Below are 19,394 nucleotides of genomic sequence, written 5' to 3'. Positions count from 1 at the left end.
ATTCTCTAGTTTTATTACTATACGTAAACCAAAGCTACGCTTTCCTCGGTGTGTCTCGGCAATCGGCATAATGGTTGTCCCGCATGCGCGGCATGGGTGGAATAGAGGAACCTGCTAAGTCTAAACGGTCACAAAAGCTGCGTAACAATGATACCATCAAAGAGCTGCATTCTGTATTAGGTGAATCAATCCAAATGGGTAAGTTGGAATTTAGGAACCCAAGTTAATCTTGGTAACAGAACTTAACATACAGACTTTCTTACAAAAACAACAGAAGAGGAAACACTAGAACCAGAGTCTCAATGACAATTGCTTAGTGTACATAGGGCTCTGAATGGTAGGTAGTAGATACAAAAGAATGGCTCTGAATCATAAATAAAGAAAAGAAAACGGTGATGATCAAGCAAACCAAAAGGTGGGAAATAAGTAAAAAAAAAATCCTTAACAGCCCATTTCAGCAGGCGCATCCTCCTCCCCTTTGTTCGGTTTCTGAAACAGCCTCTGGAATGCTCTGGAAGTATCTGCAAATGGAGCACCATCTCATATCTCGATCAGATGAATAAAATCCAGTGTATTATTTGCTTTATAGGAAATTCAAATTAATACAAGTATTAATCAATTATTATGAACATAATACTAACTCGAGCCTATTATACCAAAAAGTCAAAAACAAATGCATGCAAAGAAGTATTGCCAAGTACACTGTGAAGAGCAGTAGAAAACCGTCTCGGAAGATCACTGTCCACCAATACAAGTCACTCCTCCCCCCCACCCAAATCCTAGCATCTAGCAAGACCTGATCACAGAAGTGGCAGACCTTCAAATCTATGGAACCAAAATATTCACTCTATAAGCCAAGCCTCCACTCTCTCGATTATGATAGAAAATCATGTTCACCCAACATCTAAGAATCATTCTCCACTTTGACTCTTTCAAAGCTTTCAGAGTACCTCAATCAGACCCTACTGTGACCCTAAACAGTACACAAGATCCAAAATCTCCACATTGATAAAAGTTCTCAACATCGATCAAACCCAAATTGTGGAGGTACAACTTCAACCAATCAAGAAGCTACAACCTAGGTCGGTTTTTGATGTATAACAGATTATTAGGGTGCAGGTTTTCTAGTTAAGTTGTTTAGAGGAACCTAAATGATCCAGGAAACTAGCACATGACAAGTTAGTTTGGGGCTCAAAAGGAGTCATTAAATTCTTCTCATCCTGGATCCATGGAAAATTCTGACGCAAAATACCTTACCAAATATTCTAGATAAGCTCAGTTTCATAGGCAACTTTTAAATTAAAAAATAGAAAAAATTAAAGGGGCCTTATAAATCAGATAAACCTCAAATCTGAGGTTGGAATAGGGCTGATGGGGACTGCAGGATTCAACACATGGTCAATCCAAAATGCTCCCCATCTGCTGATGAATGGTCCATTTTGTCATGATACTCTAAAAGTACCGGTAGTCATTTTATCTGGTATGTTCATTATATTTCCATATGGTATTCAGTACTCAATGAGACAATAGCTCAAAAGTCCATCGCTTTAAGGGAAAATTTCCCAAAATATTAATTTTTTAGCATGCAGAAAGTGTCATATTTATAGACCAAAAAACATCTGAAACAAAGTTAGAAGCAAAAAATCAATAAATGTTAAAATTGGGTAAAAATCAGGTTATCAAAACATGCATACATGTCCTGCTCGTGCTCATTGGCCAGTGCAGTTTTTGCAACACAAAAGAATGCAGCATCAACATTGAGATCCTCTTTTGCTGAGGTCTCAAAGTAAGGTATGTTCCCTCGGGAAGCACACCAATCCCTTGCTTTCTTCTCAGAAACCTGCGCATAAAAATATTTTAGAACCAGATACAAGGAAGAACACCAAAATTTGGGAATTGCTACATAGCCTTACCACTCGGCTGTTTCCACCATCTATGTCGATCTTGTTTCCAAGTAATATAAATGGAAAAGTCTTGGGGTCAGAGGGACTTGCCTGAATACAAAGAAACTGTCTGTCAGCATTATAAAACAGAAAGAAAGTTACACATTATGAAGAAAAAAATGAAGGTAACTTGAAATGAATGTGACTCAAATCTGTTAGAACATATCTCATGACTCTTGTAATGTGGAATTAGAATTACGTTTAGAACAAGATGAATAAACATAAACATAAAAGAAAGAAAATGACGGTAGACTGACAGTGTATACAAAGTTTTTCTAGAACCAAAAGTCAGATACAACCTACAATAACACTTGAAAATTTATTAAGGTAATACTCACAAGAAAAAATGCCATGCATTTTTTTCCAGTCAAATGAATTTTCTTGGGCGTTCATTATATCAAAATGTTCCGTTAACCTAATAATTCTGTAGTGATCTGCACATTAGCTACTGAATCTTTCACTTAGGTCAAGAGACCATTTCTCTCACTGAAGTACTTTCTTTTGAAAAGAAGTACAAAGTTTGCTCCTCTATATCCAAATGGGAACTGGAAAAAACGTAATTAATTGTTTGGGGTTGATTTGAACTCATAAGATCAAAACAGAGAAGTGTTATGTACAGTCTAACCTTCTTCTTGAGTCGGTTTTATGGACAGAAAGAAAGAAAATAAAATAAAAAGACCATGCTGTATATTCTAGGAAACACGGCAGCTTCCACATATTAATAAGAAATAATAAATTCCTGGGCTCAATGATTTGAACAACCGAAAAACAAACTCCACATAAAAGATCATCCCCAATTTCCTGCCACCATCAACGGCAAAGTGGTGCCAGTTTCTCCCTAATCTAATGGAGATGCTTGAGACTAGTCCTTTTGATATCATCATTAACAGTGAGGTGGTTTCAATTATCCTCTATTCAAAATAGAGCCAATAAGTTCTTTTTGGCACCGCCATTGATGGCAAAATGGTTTCTGTTTCTTCTGGGCTTACTGGAGAAGCTAACGAAAATATGTGATTCGAAGAAAAGCCCAATAAGCTAAATATTATAAGATTTTGGGGCCACCTTTTATCTAGATTCAAGTATGCCTTGTTTCTTTTAAGGTTTTTTATTGGTAACCTATCAGAAACTCTTTGACGGTGAAAAAGGAAGGAGAGGAGAAAATAGGAAAAAGGAAGCAGTATACAAGGCCATAGAGAAACATTAAAAGTCAGTTCCACCATGCTATTCGCCTCCAGAAAACACAGAAAATAAAGAACTAAGAAACCCATGTAAGAAAAGCACGGCTAACACTTTCAGGTATGTTATGCATGTTGTTCATAATAAGGTATCTAACAAGCATTGCTGAACATTTAGAAACATAAGCCCTCCACAAGGACTGAGACTTGCAAAGCAGCTTGGGTTCAGCCATCTGGAAGTGGAAGGTGACTTGCAATTAGTGGTAAGCTGGGTGAAAATGAATAATATGGGGGTTTGGATCCATAGACAGGCTAGAAGTAAGGTAAAAAGTTTAGCAAGGGAGATGGGGGTCAATTTCCAATGGATTAGAAGAACAGCAAATGGTTTTGCTGATCTTTTAGCCAAACAGGGAGCATTTATTCCGGGCTAGCCTGTAATGATTTAATTTCTGAAAGGGATCACAACTTCCCTTTGGGTTGTTCAGCTTATTATTGTACTCAATTTATGTCCCTAACCAATAAAGTTCAATGTTTTTTTTTTTTTTTTTTTGAAGGGCTACACCACGGGGGGTAGCCCATCCCCCAACCCAGGTGTTGGTGGGATTTGATCCCAAGTCTCCTCTATGACCAGCAGGAGACCTTACCAAGCAGCTGGTTGGCACCTTGCAATAAAGTTCAATATTTCCTACAAGTAAAAAAAAAAAAAAAAGAGGAAACATTGGGACCTAGAACATAAACCAGGCATTGGACATGTTTCAATCAGTTACAGTATGCCTCTCAACTTTTAGATCATAAATTTTACCTACCTTTCCATATTATTAAGGAAAGCGGAGGAAGAGAAGAAGAGAATAAGCTCTTTGAAAAGGGCTTGTTCACGAATGCACTGTGGGACTGATTACTTTCCTTTGTCACCTTCTCCTTCTTCCTTTCCTGGCCAATTACCTTTATTTCTTGGCTAGTCTTATTGCTAGTATTGCTATGCCTTCCCTGATAACTTGACTGGTGCAGTCTCAGTTCCCGCTCTTACTGCTCTGGTTTAGGTAACTATGGCATACTTTAAACTACCATGCAGGATGGGTCCAAAAAAAGTTCAAAGTATCGACACAGGCCGATACGCCCTTCCAGCGTATCGGCCTGTATCGGTGCGCTTTTTTAAGTTTTATTTTTTATTTTTCAAAACCAGTTCAGATGAGTAGGTTTAAGTCCTGGCTACCCTCTGAACCATGGTCTCACCCGATACAACCCTCGAACCCCTGGAGGGGCGTATCGGGAAGCCATCAGCATGATACATATTGACCGATACATGTCGGTACTTTGAACCTTGGGTCCAAAGCCTTTTCCTAGGATGAGTTTCATGTTTGAACAACTTCTTTGGATTGTGACAATTGTCAGAAGGAAAGCTTGATTTAAAAAACGAAAAAAAGGTATGTGATACAAAACTTATCTGGAAAGTTTGGTTAAAACGGTTGTGCTTTATCAACAAATAGGCAGAGATGAAGCACCTGCTAGAGTCTAAATGCGCTACCTTGACTGCATTCAACAACTCTAGTTTCAGTTCATAAGTACCTTTGAGGTTGGTACAGCTACCATCAACACCTTGGAGAACACTAAAGATATCAAATCAAAATAACCCAAAATTTCGAATAAAAGTTCAAGGAAGTTGAAATAATTATTCAGATTTTTAACATACATAAGGTAGAAATCCAACATGTCCTGCAAGTAGGAGTGTAGGACATTAGTGGACAAAACTAGTTGTTGGTGGAAAATATGATAGTCCACACAAACCCTTAGATGGGAGAGCCTCTACTTCAAGCACCTGGTTAGGCCACAGGAAAACAAATTTTAGTTCAAAAGAAAGATATATTTGGATTGCTATGGGTCCCATGGGCAGCCCAGTGCACAAGGCTCCTGCCAATGCGAGGTCTGGGGAGGGACAGATGTTTGCAGCCTTACCCCTGCACATACAGAGAGGTTATCTCCAAGATTTGAACCTTGGTCACCTAGGTCGCAATGGAGCAACCAAACCATTGTGCCAAGATCTATCCTCAGCTAATATCATTGAATAACAAACTAAATTAAATTTAGCATCCTAACTCAAATAAAAAATTCAGCGCAAAGGCAGAAAGTTAGCTCATATCCCTTACTCATGTTTGCAGCCTTACCCCTGCACATACAGAGAGGTTATCTCCAAGATTTGAACCTTGGTCACCTAGGTCGCAATGGAGCAACCAAACCATTGTGCCAAGATCTATCCTCAGCTAATATCATTGAATAACAAACTAAATTAAATTTAGCATCCTAACTGAAATAAAAAATTCAGCGCAAAGGCAGAAAGTTAGCTCATATCCCTTACTCATAAATCCTATCTAATATACTTTCCTAATTCAAATAAAAAACCTAGTGAAAAGGCTTTCATGACATTATATTAGTGTGGGTTCCATTCTTCTTCTTTTTTTTTGATGAAGGTAAAGTATTGTATTATGAATCAAAACAAAACAAAATAAACCACCAGCCCAGACCCCTGTACAATGAGAATCTGTACTAGAGGAGACCCAACATCCCCAAAATAAACCCAACCAACAAGAAATTACATATAAAACTATCCAAAAAGAAAATCCTTGTCAAAAAAGAGTTTGTGTGTCTAGCTTTGAATAGAGAGTGATTAGCCAACCACGAATAGTGTGGGTTCCATTCTAGATAGAGTAGGTCCTTCAATCTCTTACTCTTTATGGATAAACAAGACAAAACAAAACCAATTTGAGAAGTCTCTTCTTTCTTTTTCCAACAGGAATGTCAATAGAATTTATTAGTGAACAAGCTCCTTCATTCCAAAGGGTTTGAGAAGGTGACTAATACAAAGAAACCATCAGATCTTACCTGTGAAAGAAACATAACAGTCAAAAAAAGGTTACAAGTTCAACCCAATGTTTTGAAACGCGGAGGCGTGGCACAAGGCATTCCACTACCTAGAGGTGTGAGGCGTAGTTCAGAACATAAGAGGCATAAGCCTCCCGAACACAAGCCTCCTTGAGAGGAGGGGGGATGAGGAGGAAGAAGGAGAAGGAGAAGGAAGGGGAGGAGGACGAAGAGGAAGGAGGATCTCATTTTTCTTTATTTTTAATAAAAATCTTTTATATTAAGAAGAATGAAGATGCATATAACCTTTTCTTTTTTGGTAGGAAAAGGGGGGGGGGGGGGGGGGGGGGGCACAAAGGGGGTAGCCCTTTCCCAAACCCCAAACCCCACAGCCCCTGGTTAAGCCAGGACTCAACTCCAAGTCTATGCTACAACCAGCCAGAGACCTTACCAACATGCTACTTGGCACCTTCAATGTTTTCATATCTTCTCATAAATCCTCTGCATTATTACATGTAAACCCTTTAAATATTTTGTTATGGAAAAGCAATGCACAATCCAATCCACCTCCACATTCAAGGGGTCATAACCCAATGTTAGGATGCAACTTGGGTTGGTCTGAGTTAACATTTTACACTGCTTTAGGTTCGGGCCTATGGGTCATGCCCATTCAAATTTTGACAAATTCCCGATCCAAGCCCGCCCAAGTTGCACCCCTACCCAATGTTGGTCCTAACTATCCAGGGTCTTGGAATGAGTGGATTGAATACAGACCTAACCTTTGGCATTTCCTTGCAAGATGTGGCCATTCTCAGTCTCAAACCATGTTGTTACACTTGTCAGATTGAGATTTTACCATTGTACCAAGCAATGACCCCTACCTCCATGACCTTCAATAAGTTTCTAAAAACTAGAACTGACACCCTAACCAGGGAACTCAATACATTCTGTTTGAGTTATGAAAAAAGGTACAGAAGAAACTACAGGAATAACTTGAGAATAAGTGAAAGTAACAAAGAAAGGACCTGTTTGAGAAACTCTTCATGCCAATTGTCAAGAGTGTCAAACGACCTGAGTACATTAACATCATATACTAGAACACAACAATCTGCTCCTCTATAAAATGCAACTCCAAGACTTTGAAATCTTTCCTGCCCTGCTGTGTCCCATATCTGCAAATGGAGAAATAGTTCAAAAAATGTACTCGGTGATAGGGATCTTAAACAAGTAAAAGGCAAATGAACCAGCAAACTACTCTTAGACTATGAACTCACCTGAAGAGTGACAAGTTTATCATCAATCTGAAGCTCCTTGGTGACAAAATCAGCACCAATTGTAGCTTTGTACTGTTGACTGAACTTTTTATGTACGTATCTAGGTAAGCAGTTAACGACGACCCACATATACAAATTTCAAAAATTTTACTCAGTCAAAATGTAGCACTTGAACTAGCATTTAAACATAATTCCAAGAGAAACCTACGAGTTCTAAGTCATCGATTTCCAAACCCAGCGCAATTAATAGGTAAAGTTACAATAACCCTTCTTCCCAACTGACCGGATCAAGAATGATGCACCACTCAATCCTCAATTTCTCAACAGCATAAACGTCATAATTGTAAAGATGGAAAACATATACGGAAAAATGGTCAACTCTTATACCATCAAATCACGATAAAAAAAAAAAAAAAAAATCTCAAACGGAAACAATTCGTAAGAAATAAAAAGCGACTACAGAACAAAATCAGTCTCCAAAACTTCTAATAACAAAACATGTAGCTCAAATTCTGCACAAATAAGGAAAATTGCAATAAAAGATCTAGCAATTGCTCACTGATAGAAGCAACAAGAAATCAAAGAACATATCCATCAGATGAAACCGTCGTCAAAGGATACTGATTCATTAAAGATGTTTTCCCCACCCTGGAATGTAGAAACAACGAAACAAAATTATTCACGAGAAATCACAAGCTTAATTCAAGAAAAAACAAACAATAAACAAAGAAACCCAAATTAAAACTAAAATCATACCCACTGTCGCCGAGAACAATGACCTTCAGCAACGTTCGCCTTCGCACAGACATGGCGAAAAAAATGGTCGATGTTTTGATAAAAGCTTTATTGATTTCTTTTCCTTATTTTCTTCCTTTTCTCTCTCAATCTCCGGTTTTTAGAAGGTGGATTGAAAAGGAGAGAAAACTAAAAAGGGATAGCGGAAGGAAAATATAGCGGAGTCTCCGTTTTCGAGGTATTTCTAGTATCCTCCTTCTCTCCTGTTTTTATTTCTCTCTCCTGTTTGATACGATGCAAACGCCATCGCCATGTGAGCTTGCCGACCAACTATTACATTATACGCGCCAGCGAGGCTTCGTTTTAAAAACCGTGGCCCAAAAGACTCGTGCATCCCTCTTAACTTTTTTTCGTGCAAACAATTTCACGAACACCCCGCGGGATGAATGAAATAGGGTGGACATGAAACTTGCCACGTGGCAAGTTGGCAAAGTAAATGTTCACAAAGATTCTGTTGTCTGAATTTCCCGTCAATGCGGGACTGGGCTCTGAATGTTAGATATGGGTAGCCAAGCCCACTAGCCCAAGTATTCAGCCAGAAGGCTTCCGCCCCGAAAAGAAGTTTTGTTCACTTTTTTTCTTTTTGTTAATTTTTGTTTCAGCCTGTTTTGTTCGTTGATTATCTGTTACAATTATTACAAATGTAAAGCCAGCACATGCTACTATGTATCAGTACAAGTAAGTATCATGATACATATATTTGAATTCAGTTTTTATGACCCACGTGGAATTCAAAGCAAGTATTATAATAGATTTTTATCTAAAAGTGAATAAACTTTTATCTCCCAAAATTAAGGGACCATTTTGGAGGATTGAACTGAAAATCCAAGATGCTTTGGAATGCTCTGAATAAATTATTTAAAGAAGGTTGAAGTGAATAGCCCCTTAGAATGTCTGACATTTGACAGTTGATTTGGGCTTACTAAATATAACTTATAGTCTTTCCATGTGCGATCCATCTCGGAAAAGCCTGAAGTTGTTATGATTCAGACTTCTCAAATAGGCACTACGCACTATGCTTTTGTGCTTTGATTGAAGCTATAAAAGTACATATTAGATCCTGAAGCTCATCTAAATACAGCCTAAATTTTGTCATCTTAGATCCCATTTTAGGTGTCTTTGAGTGCTGGTTATTGGTTTTTTAGAAGTCTGACAGTCTGTATTTTATTCTTTTTCTGTTTGATTGGGAAAAGATTTAGCCGCCAAAAGTTGCAGCCCTCAAAAGATACAGGAAATTCATTTCGATCTATTTTCGAAAAGTTCTAAATAGAGTTTTTTGCTTCTTTTTTTTGTTCAATTCATCTTTGTGCAGAAAGACGCATGGATAAACACGCCTTAACCCAACGGTCTTTAATCTATGATGCAAAAACTTACATTGTCTTTTGACTGTCAAAACTTCCAAAAGGTCTTTCAAAAAAGACTTACTAAACATCCCCTTAGTTATTTCAGATTTCTTTTGAAAGCTATTACATCAGATTTAGATGTTCATAATTTAATGAGCTCGGTTTTATAAATGTAAATCACATATTAAATGTGTGACAAAACTTTAATTAAAGCTGTATTTGGTTTGTGTTGTGAGCGTTGTATAAATCACAAAACTTGAAATGTAAATCACAAAACTTGAATTTAAGGCTGTGTTGTGAAGTAAACCTGAGTGAATTCAAACTTGAAATCCCACCAAGAATCAGGCAACCAATTCTTCTAATTGAGCCCAAACCAAAGCCTCAACGGAAATGGGAAAAAGAATATATGAAAAGAGATATCAGTAGACCCAACTGAAACTCAATAGAATTCAGAAAAAAAGTTTATTGAAGCCAACCCCCTCCCCAATGAATTGGTTTTACCGCAAACAAAGCTTTTGGGGAGAAAGGCTTTTTAGGCTTTTACCAATCGAGTAGTTGTAAATCAGTAGATTGATGGGCCTTTTTTATGTATTTAATTTTCGGTAGGTTGTATTTAATGGGTTATTAGCGGGGCCCATGCTATAGAAGACAAATCGAATCCAACATGATGCTAGAAGGGTTTAAAAGTAAATACGTCATTTGTCCATTATAGTTATTATATGTACAAAAAAACAAATGAAATGATCACCATTACAGGCTACAGCATATATGATGGATAAAAAAGTTAGAATATCCATTTCGGTTATATCTCCTTCCCCTTTTCTTATTTCTTTCCCCTGGTTTGACCATAAAAAGCTGATAACAAATCATACCAATCGACCAATGATTAAATTAATAATTTGATCATTTTTTATTACTAATAATAATAATAATAATAGAGAGAATGACGGTTCAGCCTAGGGTCAGAATTTTTAGGCCCAAAGTACAGTTGGGGTGAGTGACAACTCAGAATGAGATATTTGACATTTTGAATTTTTACAAATCTGCAGTGAAATTCAGATATCTGCATCAGGCCTGTCTGTACTTTTCCCATAATAATATGGTATGTCTTGTATCTATCTTGGTGCATCCAAATGGATATGTTGATACAAAGTCTTTTAAATTATTTAAAATTTTAAAATAATGATGAGACCCTCTAATACCTATAAAATAAAAAAAAAGGTAAAAAAAGAAACAAGGGGTATGAATCGTATTGAGAGTTGAGACACATCGATATTGCTTGTTTTTTATTTTTATTTTTGCTTTAAAGTTTTAAATATTAAAAAAAAAACATTTATATCAATGTATCTATACGTATCTGGATGCACCACTATAGATATAATATATTCGATATGTGGTATATAGTATCAATATTTTAATCCTTGTTCGTAAGTACTCATCTAAATTCCAAATACATAATACAAAGAATGAGGAGGGGTTACAGGATATTAACTAGGGGTGCAAGTTGGATGGGCTAGGCTAGGTTTTAGTTCAATTCAGGCCCATCCTTAAGAATTTGGCTTAAATTTAACTCTTTAAGTTTAAATCTTCTGAACCGATCGAGCAAACCAAAAACTGATTCAAACTGATACATCCTGAACTAGTGATTGGTCGATTTTGGATGACCAATTCTCCAACCCAACTAGATCAGCTCAATTGACCAAACCGCCTACAACCAAACCAAATTGACCCATGAACATACCCCTTAACTGGTTGTTTATTCTTAAACGTAAACGATTTGTTTGCTTCCCTAAAGCCGTAGAGGGATGCTTCAGAGTTCAGATTAAGACATACTTGTTGGGCCTTGGTCTTGATACGCAATGTATTCATTCATGCCTTCTTGTTTTATGTCCATCTTTTACATGGCCATCTACAATGAAATGCTTTTCAATTCAACGCTACTCTTTAAAAGAAAATATTGATATGATTTGAGTGATGAGAACACTAAGTGAGAATGATTTGTACTTGTCACCGGTTGGCTTGGAAATTTCCTAGAACCCTCAAGGCATTGAGCATTTTCCTTTAGTCATCATTCAATGGCAAAACACAATGTGTAGGATTTCTACTTTTTAAACACATTACTCTGCAAAAGTAAGGTGATATGAATGAAGCACTCACATGAGAACGATGCTCATTTTATCACTCTCTGTCTCCAAATCTGAAAAACTTCACAAATAAATTCCCAAGATGTCTATGGATTAAATTGAAATGGGATTGAGGGAGAAGATAATAGGGCCAATTCTTTAGGGTTTTGGATAACTCTAGTTGGGTTGAATTTACTAAAGGGCCAGAAGTTGAGAGCCTCCAATTAGGAATTCAAATGTTTTTTTTTTTTTTTTCCCTTTGGGTACGGCAATGCAAATGTTCTTTAGATGGTGGTATTTGAATTTCATGTACCTAATCAGAAATAGAATATGTATTTTGTATTATTTTGTATGAATTTGCATTGTACATATTTATATTTGTACTCCTTCCGAATTGAGTTTGGTAAGAGGGTAAAAAACATATGTGTTGCATTTGGTAAGAGTGTAAAAAGCATATGTATCAATGTAAATGCAAATCTAATCTAAAAACTCAGTTTGAAAGGAGTACAAATACAAGTATAAAAAGCATATGTATCAATGTAAATGCAAATCTAATCTAAAAACTCAGTTTGAAAGGAGTACAAATACAAGTATGTAGGGTGCAAAACCCTGTATTTTATATGTACGATTTGTATTTGTACTCTTTCCAAACTGAGCTAAAAGTGAAAATGTAAGTTTGATTCGGTTTTGCATTGAAAAAATTTTGTATTGTGTTTGATTGTGATGGATACAAGTATAAAATTGAAGACTAGAATTTATCTTTATTATATTGATAAACTTTTTCTTGATGATTCATTATATTGATTAACTTTGAGTGTAAAAGTCTGCTTCTATATTTTGAAAGCAAACTGCAGTCCAATCTTGAATACAAAAATGCCATTAAAAAAACAAATATACTTTCATACATGTTCTTACCAAAAAACTGCAAAACTGAACCAAAGAACAAATTCTCCTTGGTTTTGCATTTGCATTCTTAGGTTGTGTTTGGGAAAAGTACAAATATAAATATGTTTGGTTCATAAAATGCAAATGTACTGATAATTTTGTATTTTTGCCAAATGATCTGATAGGTAAAAATATGAATTCCTACACTAAAATCCACCTTCTTTACATTGAATAACTTGAATGTAAAAATTTGCATACATTGCTCTCGTTTGTAAACATGTCTTGAAATCCATATATTGATATTATCAATACATAAATACATTCTTATCAAATACTTGCAAAACTGAACCAGAATGCATATATACATTGAATCAATATTTACACTTTTCCAATGCAGCAAGCTGAGATTGTCTTTCAAAAGGTTAAAATGCTTCACTTTGGAAATGTTTGGAACCCATGTATAAATACCACATGTTTTGGTTTAGGGTGTACATTGAACATGGGGTCCTAACTTTTCCCATACCCGAGATTGAACTGCTTGAATCCTCTATGGATGGGGGCAATATTTAGCCAATCATGATATGCTACCCCTATCTAACCCAGTTTAATTTCCTTCAGCGCAACCCTGTTCGAACAGCCTTTATAGTCTTGGCATTGAGAATATCTCCGTATTTATGTGCTTTATTTTATGGAGAGATATTCCCAATGTAAAATTGCAAATGGCTATTCGAATGGTGTGAGCATGGACTTGCATTGACCGAAGCTAAAATCTATCTAATCCATGAGACCCATAAATGTAAAGTTGATGTGAATCATGTGATATACTAAGGGAGCCTGATCTGCTATCAACACAGCTTCCAAACATTGATTTATAGCTGCACATCTCAAAACATATTTCTTATTTGTCTATTGTTATTGATAGAGTCAAACTTCTGAGACTGGCAATAAGGGTTGGGGATGGATCATGATGGAAGCTGCGTTGGTAATCTTGTTGGCAGCTGATTCGGACTCATAATGAGGCTGGCCTTGTAGTATTATGAATGGAATTATAGAAACTCTACATATTGAATTGAAGGGGTTTATTATTTTCCCAAAGGGTTTATGAATTGGGCTTGGGCTGGATCATCTTGCTTGGGCTTAACACCAATCCAACCTTCATAAAATTGGATCGGCATGAGGAGTTTACCTTCTATCTAATGGGCAATAGGGATTTTTTTCCCCATCAAGTTTGCTTTTGATGAGACCAACAGTTCTAGCAAGTATACACAATAAGCACTATAAACTAGGGCTGGTTAAATGATAAATCTTAGGGCAAGTATACACAATAAGCACTATAGACGGTTGTGGGGCCTTAAAACTTGTCAACCATCCAATCTCATTTGGTAGGGTCCTACTTATTAGTAGGGGTGCAAATGGATGGGATCCGAGATCCGATCTTATTTGGTCGAATACCCCAGATCTTCGGATCAGATAATAGGGTCCGATCAGAAATGGGACTGGATTCAGATCACCCTATCCGATCTGAGAGAGATCCAATCCGATCTTATTTATTTTTTTTATAAAAAACATGTATATGTATGATGAAAATAATTAAAAAATACTTGTATTTTTTGTTTTTACTTTATTTAAATTAATATATTTTATTTTTTTAAATAATTTATTAATTTTAAAAAAATATAAGTTGGACTGGATCAGATCTGAAGATCCAACTTATCGATAGAATTTGAATTCAAATCGAGACCTATCAAATTCGATCGAATTGAATCCAACATGAACAATATCGGGTCAGATTCGAATATACTCTGATTTAAATGCGATCCAATCAATTTGCATCCCTACTTAGATCACTTGGAACTACCGAGAATGCACAGAAAATAGTATTAGAATTACATGGTTCTGATTTAATAGGAGTAGGCTCAAGTGACTTTCTACTTGAGGATCTTTTAGTCAATACATCTTAAAAAGGGACAACAAACCAGGGAGCTCTGGTAAATAAAAGCACTTGTTGTTTAATCCTTTTTTCCTGGATGTCATTCTGTTTTCCCCACCCAGTTGTTCTTTTCCTCTATTAAAGTGTTCTGCAGTTTTGGAGCAAGTGACAATCTGCTGGGCTGGATTGGGCCACTAGGATTCTAAGTTGTCCCTGCCACTAGACATCACATGAAAGCCCAAAGCCCACGTCAGCTCACTGTGGGAACTGGCTTGATCAACGATACTATTAACCACTTGACTGGACCTTTATAATTATAATATAGTTTTTGTAAGAAATTATGTGTGTTCCAATAAACAAGTAGGCACTAACTGAAGCCATGCACGTAGTAGACATATACAATGATAATACACACATCTTTTGGGCGAAATGGGCCTAACTGGGCTTTGAGAATTAGAGGAAGACTAGCTCAGCCTTTAATTTGGGCGGGCTGGGCTCACTATTGCCACCATATCTAGCTTAATCCCTTGAGCCCTAAGCTCAAGTTCTCCTCTTGCGACTAGAGAAACCACAGATTTCCTAACTCAGAAATGGAATCGTTCTGACCACTGGTTTCTGGGTCAATGGTTTGACTGTTCAGTTCAAACAGATGGTCCGTTCTGACAGAAAAATTAAAAAATAATAAAAAAATAAAAAACGGTTAAAAACCATTGAACGAGTCGATGGTTTGACCACCTGAGTCAATAGTTTATTGACTTTTTCAACAGTTTTTGACCAGATTCCGGGTTTTAGGTAAAACAGAATCGATTGCCTAGATAATTCTCGAGCCGAATGATCTGACCGTTCGGAACAACGGCGGTTCGAAAACGTTGGTTAGAACTTTCAAGATTGGTTAGTGTGTCTCGTTTTTATATTGATTAGTGTTTTCTGGCAGTTTATCCCATGCTTCTTCCTTATTCCTTTTGGTTCTTTTTTTCCCTTTTCCAGTGTACCCACAAATCCACCATGACTTCTATATATCTAATAGATTTTTAATTCTAATAACGTTATTTACAACGTATTTCATTATCATCATTGTCATCATTTAAACTTTACTCTAACTATAGAGATCGGTTACATGAATCCTATTTCACCATAATTATAAACCCTTAATTCATTTTATCATTTACAGTCTATTTGCGACATAAAATTCAACTCAACAAAGCACATGGAATTTTATTTTAATCCTATCTTACTCCTTGTTGAACTAATACTGTAAAAAGTAAACCCAATCAGCCTGTTGAACTGGGTTCAACTAGGATCAATCCCTTGATGCATGTTCGGTTGAAAATCTGTTCCAAAGAATCATTATTGGAAAATTGATTTTTGAGCAAGAAATGATTCTTTTCTGAAACCAACTTTTTTAGTTCTGAATCCCCCAAAAAAAAAGTCGGTGTGAATGAGATTAATTTAGAATGAGAAACAGGAACTTCACTAGATTTTATTCTCTGAAAATACATTTTTTTTTTTTTTTTTGTACCGAAGACCAAACTGAGCTGAAAGTACAAAAAAAAAAAAAATAAAATAAAATAAAAAATGCAACGAGAACTGCTCATTTTGCAAGGTATTCAATTAAGTATTCGTCAAATATATATGAGTCGATTTTGATTTTCAGTGTTGGCTTACTCAACCCTGACGCATCTCTAGAGTACGAGAATGAGTACTTACAAAATTGATTAATTAATCTAAATTAATCAAATATTCAAGGCCAACGAATTAGCAATAGAAAACTGGAGTTTATCTCGGGGGAACTCACTGACAACAAAACATGATAAGACCTTCTGACATTTGTATTTACTATTAATTAGGACAGCTTGAACTTGTCCATTTTCCGCGCTCTTCAAGGGGAGAGCCAAAGATGATCACCAGAAGCTTCCCAGTCAGTAAATCAGGATACCATATTTTAATCTCCCTTTTGATCCTTAATTAATTCAAAATCTCTCTCTCTCTCCACTGTTTTTCTTTGGGTCTCTCTCTAACTGTTGAATCCAGGTTTATTATCTTAATCCTAACTTGGATGGATGGGTGACAGTTGCCATTCAGATCAGAATCCTGGGTTTGAACCGAACTTGAACTCCAGTTGAGTTAAAACAATGAACAGATGAGATGAGATTGTGCCGCCCATGTGATTCAACCGAGATTTCCTTGGTTGATAAGGCTCCTCTCATCCAGGGCTCCAGATTTTTTCTTCATATGTTCTAAATTTTCCTGGCCAGTCAATATGCCATTATAGGAATTTATGAAGAATTTACAAGCAGCAAGCAAGGTATCATCGATTAGCAAAGTACAGCTTTTGCATTGACACCAACCAACCAACTTTTGTTCCTTCAAGTAGCCCCTCAAAGACTCTCTCATGTCTGCACAAAATAAAACCTCTGGTTGACTTGATTGATTACTTGAGTTAGGGTTAGGGTTAAGAAAAGCAAACCCAATACTTACAAACACAGAACTCTTCATCTAATTCATGGTCAATGGATTTAGAATTTTATAAAACAAAATATGAATTGGATTCAATTTATTGTTCTTAATCAACGAGCTGAGCTCCACAATGTCATCACATCCCATTCTACACTCATACAAGTCAGTGGGAGGATTCCTGAGATGAGAGAGAGTGCCATCATTCTATACCCCACACCACGCAACGTTTGCGCCTAACTTCATTCTGATAATTAAATGCTTTCCGTCCTGAGTAGGGAACACTAGAGACAAGATTTCTGTGTTTGATAAAGACGTTATCATCCAAAGACCGACCAAAACGGTTTATATATAGGTTTCAGAAATAGACCAAAACGGTTTACCTCACTGGTTTTACATACTGACAAATTGACTCATTCACTTCAGCTGTAAAGGTGGTGGCCATTGCCATCACTGAAGCTTCCTCCAATTGTCTGTCATCAGCACTTTGAGACTTGTTGTTTGAGCCAAATTTTCACCATTTTACCCGTTTCCTTGAACCTTCTTGATTGAATCACCTCCAGTTCCAGAAAGATGTAACCAAGAAATTGGGGAAAAGGATTAGGTCTCAGTTAGAACTTAGAAGCCTTCACAGATGCTGCTGCGAATCAATGGAACTAATCTTTATTAGTTGTTGTTTAATTACTTCACTTCCAGCTGGAAACCCACAATGATAAAATTAAACAAGATCGTCTGATACCCGGGTGGTCCATATATATGCTCTTCTGCTTTGACATCAAAGACTTTTGTGAAGAAAACCATGGTAGCTACTACTTTACGTCAAATTGACTAGTATTAATCAAGGTGCATGGGCGATGCCATGTGACCATCAGTGTGTGTTGTAAATTGTAAGGAATGACCCAGATTGTGACCGACGTCGGGTCGTTTATTCGGGTTATGTAAGTTGCCAAACCCAAAGTCTAAACCGGGTTCTAGTTTTGTACCTGTTGGCTGTTGCCGTCCATATTGGGGGGCAGCCTGCCCAACTCATGCGGCGGACCGACGGTTTAAAATGTTTTCTCTTTGACAATAATTTAATCAACAAAGCTTATAAGCTAGGCTTGAATAATGGAGTTTTAACTAAAGTTACTTTCTCTCTCTCTCTCTCCCTCTCAAACACATACATCAGTCATGGTCCCAATAAGGCCTGTTTGTTTTCATCATGTGATATTTATCTAACTAGATTCTATTATTTGTGTTCTTTTTTGTCCAAGATTTTTCTGTTTTTATTTTTATCCTTATGGATTTTTGTTTTTAGTGCGCTTTTTTTTATTAAATTTTAGCAACTTTTCTTCTAAGTAAGAAAGTAATTTGCCCACTTGAGAGAAGGGTAATACTTTTCTAGACTAGTTGTTAAAAAGGGGAAAAGTTATTTTACCTAAATCCCACGCCAGCCATAGGCTAAGGTTCTATCCAAGGATAGAGGTGTAAAGTGGGTTGTGTCGGGCCCATGGGCTGTTCGCACAAAGTGTAGGCTGTGACATGTTGGCCTGCGGGCCATCACGGGCGGTCCGTGCAAAGTGCGGGCTGGGCTGGCCCGTGGACCAAAACTATTTATTTAAAAAAAGTTGACAAAAAACTTAAAATTTTAATTTGATATGAATTTTGTGTATAAAATTGATTATATATGCAATGATTAAATAAATTAGTATAATAAAATAAAAAAAATATTTATTTTATTAATATATTATTATATAATTATAATTTATATAATATTATATAACTATATATAAAATATATAAATATATATAATATATATGGGCTGGGTTGTGCCATGCCGGCCCGTGGACCTGAAACCCCAGGCCCAACACGGCTTACAGACCGTTGTGCTGGACCAGTCCAAGTTCGTGTTAAGTCACGAGTGGCATAGCCCGATTTACACCTCTATCCAAGGATCAAAATATTGATATGTTCAATACCAAATTTGGGTATCACGTATTGGTGTGTATAGATATGACTGGTACTCCATTTTTTATTTTTATTTTTATTTTCAATTTATAACAATTATAGGCATGGGATCTATCTCCGACAGTTTAAATTTTTTTAAAAGATATATGTTTAAGTGCATCCATGTGTATCTAAGTGCATAATACGGATTCAATATTTTGATCATTGATTCCACCAACAAATGTATGGGGTGATCAAAAGCAAAAAATGATATATTGGATAGATGTTAGGGATAAAATTCACCTAGGGAATGTTCAGTTGGAGGAATCAACCCGATGATTCTGATTTATAAGGTTAGTCCCAATTTTCATGATTTGAGGTGATTATAAACAAGTTGAAGAGAGAATTTCAATAACCAGGGGGTGATTTTCAAATTGATTTATGACATGGTTTTTGGAGAAATCACCTTATTGGTATTATTTCTTTTAAACTCATTCTATTGGCGAAATCACTGCTTCTAAAAGGAAATTATTTTGATAAATCAATTCCTCCTAGGGGGTGTCCATTGCTTCATAGCCAATGGTTAGGGGTTGGTTGTATTCATGGATTGTTTTAGGGTCGAATGGTGAAATCTCAGTTTGACAAGTGTGCGAAAAAGGGTTGAAAGCAATTATTTTGTACAAAGATATG

General features: G+C 36.4%; 1 protein-coding gene across 1 annotated transcript; it reads right to left on the bottom strand.

The window, feature by feature from the left end:
- Positions 1-151: 151 nt before the first annotated feature.
- On the bottom strand, positions 152-8,307 carry LOC148791367 (ras-related protein Rab7-like). Its single transcript, XM_010262767.3, has 7 exons — positions 8,005-8,307; positions 7,870-7,896; positions 7,249-7,348; positions 7,000-7,146; positions 1,914-1,994; positions 1,695-1,840; positions 152-521 (listed from the first exon to the last, which is right to left on the bottom strand). The coding sequence occupies exons 1-7, from the start codon at positions 8,055-8,057 to the stop codon at positions 455-457; spliced, it is 621 nt and encodes a 206-aa protein (XP_010261069.1). The 5' UTR covers positions 8,058-8,307; the 3' UTR covers positions 152-454.
- Positions 8,308-19,394: the final 11,087 nt, after the last annotated feature.

This window comes from Nelumbo nucifera, chromosome 5, assembly GCF_055504915.1.
Source record: "Nelumbo nucifera cultivar China Antique chromosome 5, China Antique-T2T, whole genome shotgun sequence".
In the NCBI taxonomy this organism is placed as follows: Eukaryota; Viridiplantae; Streptophyta; class Magnoliopsida; order Proteales; family Nelumbonaceae; genus Nelumbo; species Nelumbo nucifera.
This window is presented reverse-complemented; position numbering and strand designations above follow the sequence as displayed.

Bases quoted from the DNA above. Each gene is read 5' to 3' on its own strand.
- LOC148791367 (XM_010262767.3), bottom strand. From the start codon at position 8,057: ATGTCTGTGCGAAGGCGAACGTTGCTGAAGGTCATTGTTCTCGGCGAC. The intron at 7,897-8,004 runs GTATGATTTTAG...TCTACATTCCAG, and splicing joins ATTGTTCTCGGCGACAGTGG to GGTGGGGAAAACATCTTTAA. The intron at 1,995-6,999 runs GTCCTTTCTTTG...CTTTGTATTCAG, and splicing joins ATGAAGAGTTTCTCAAACAG to GCAAGTCCCTCTGACCCCAA.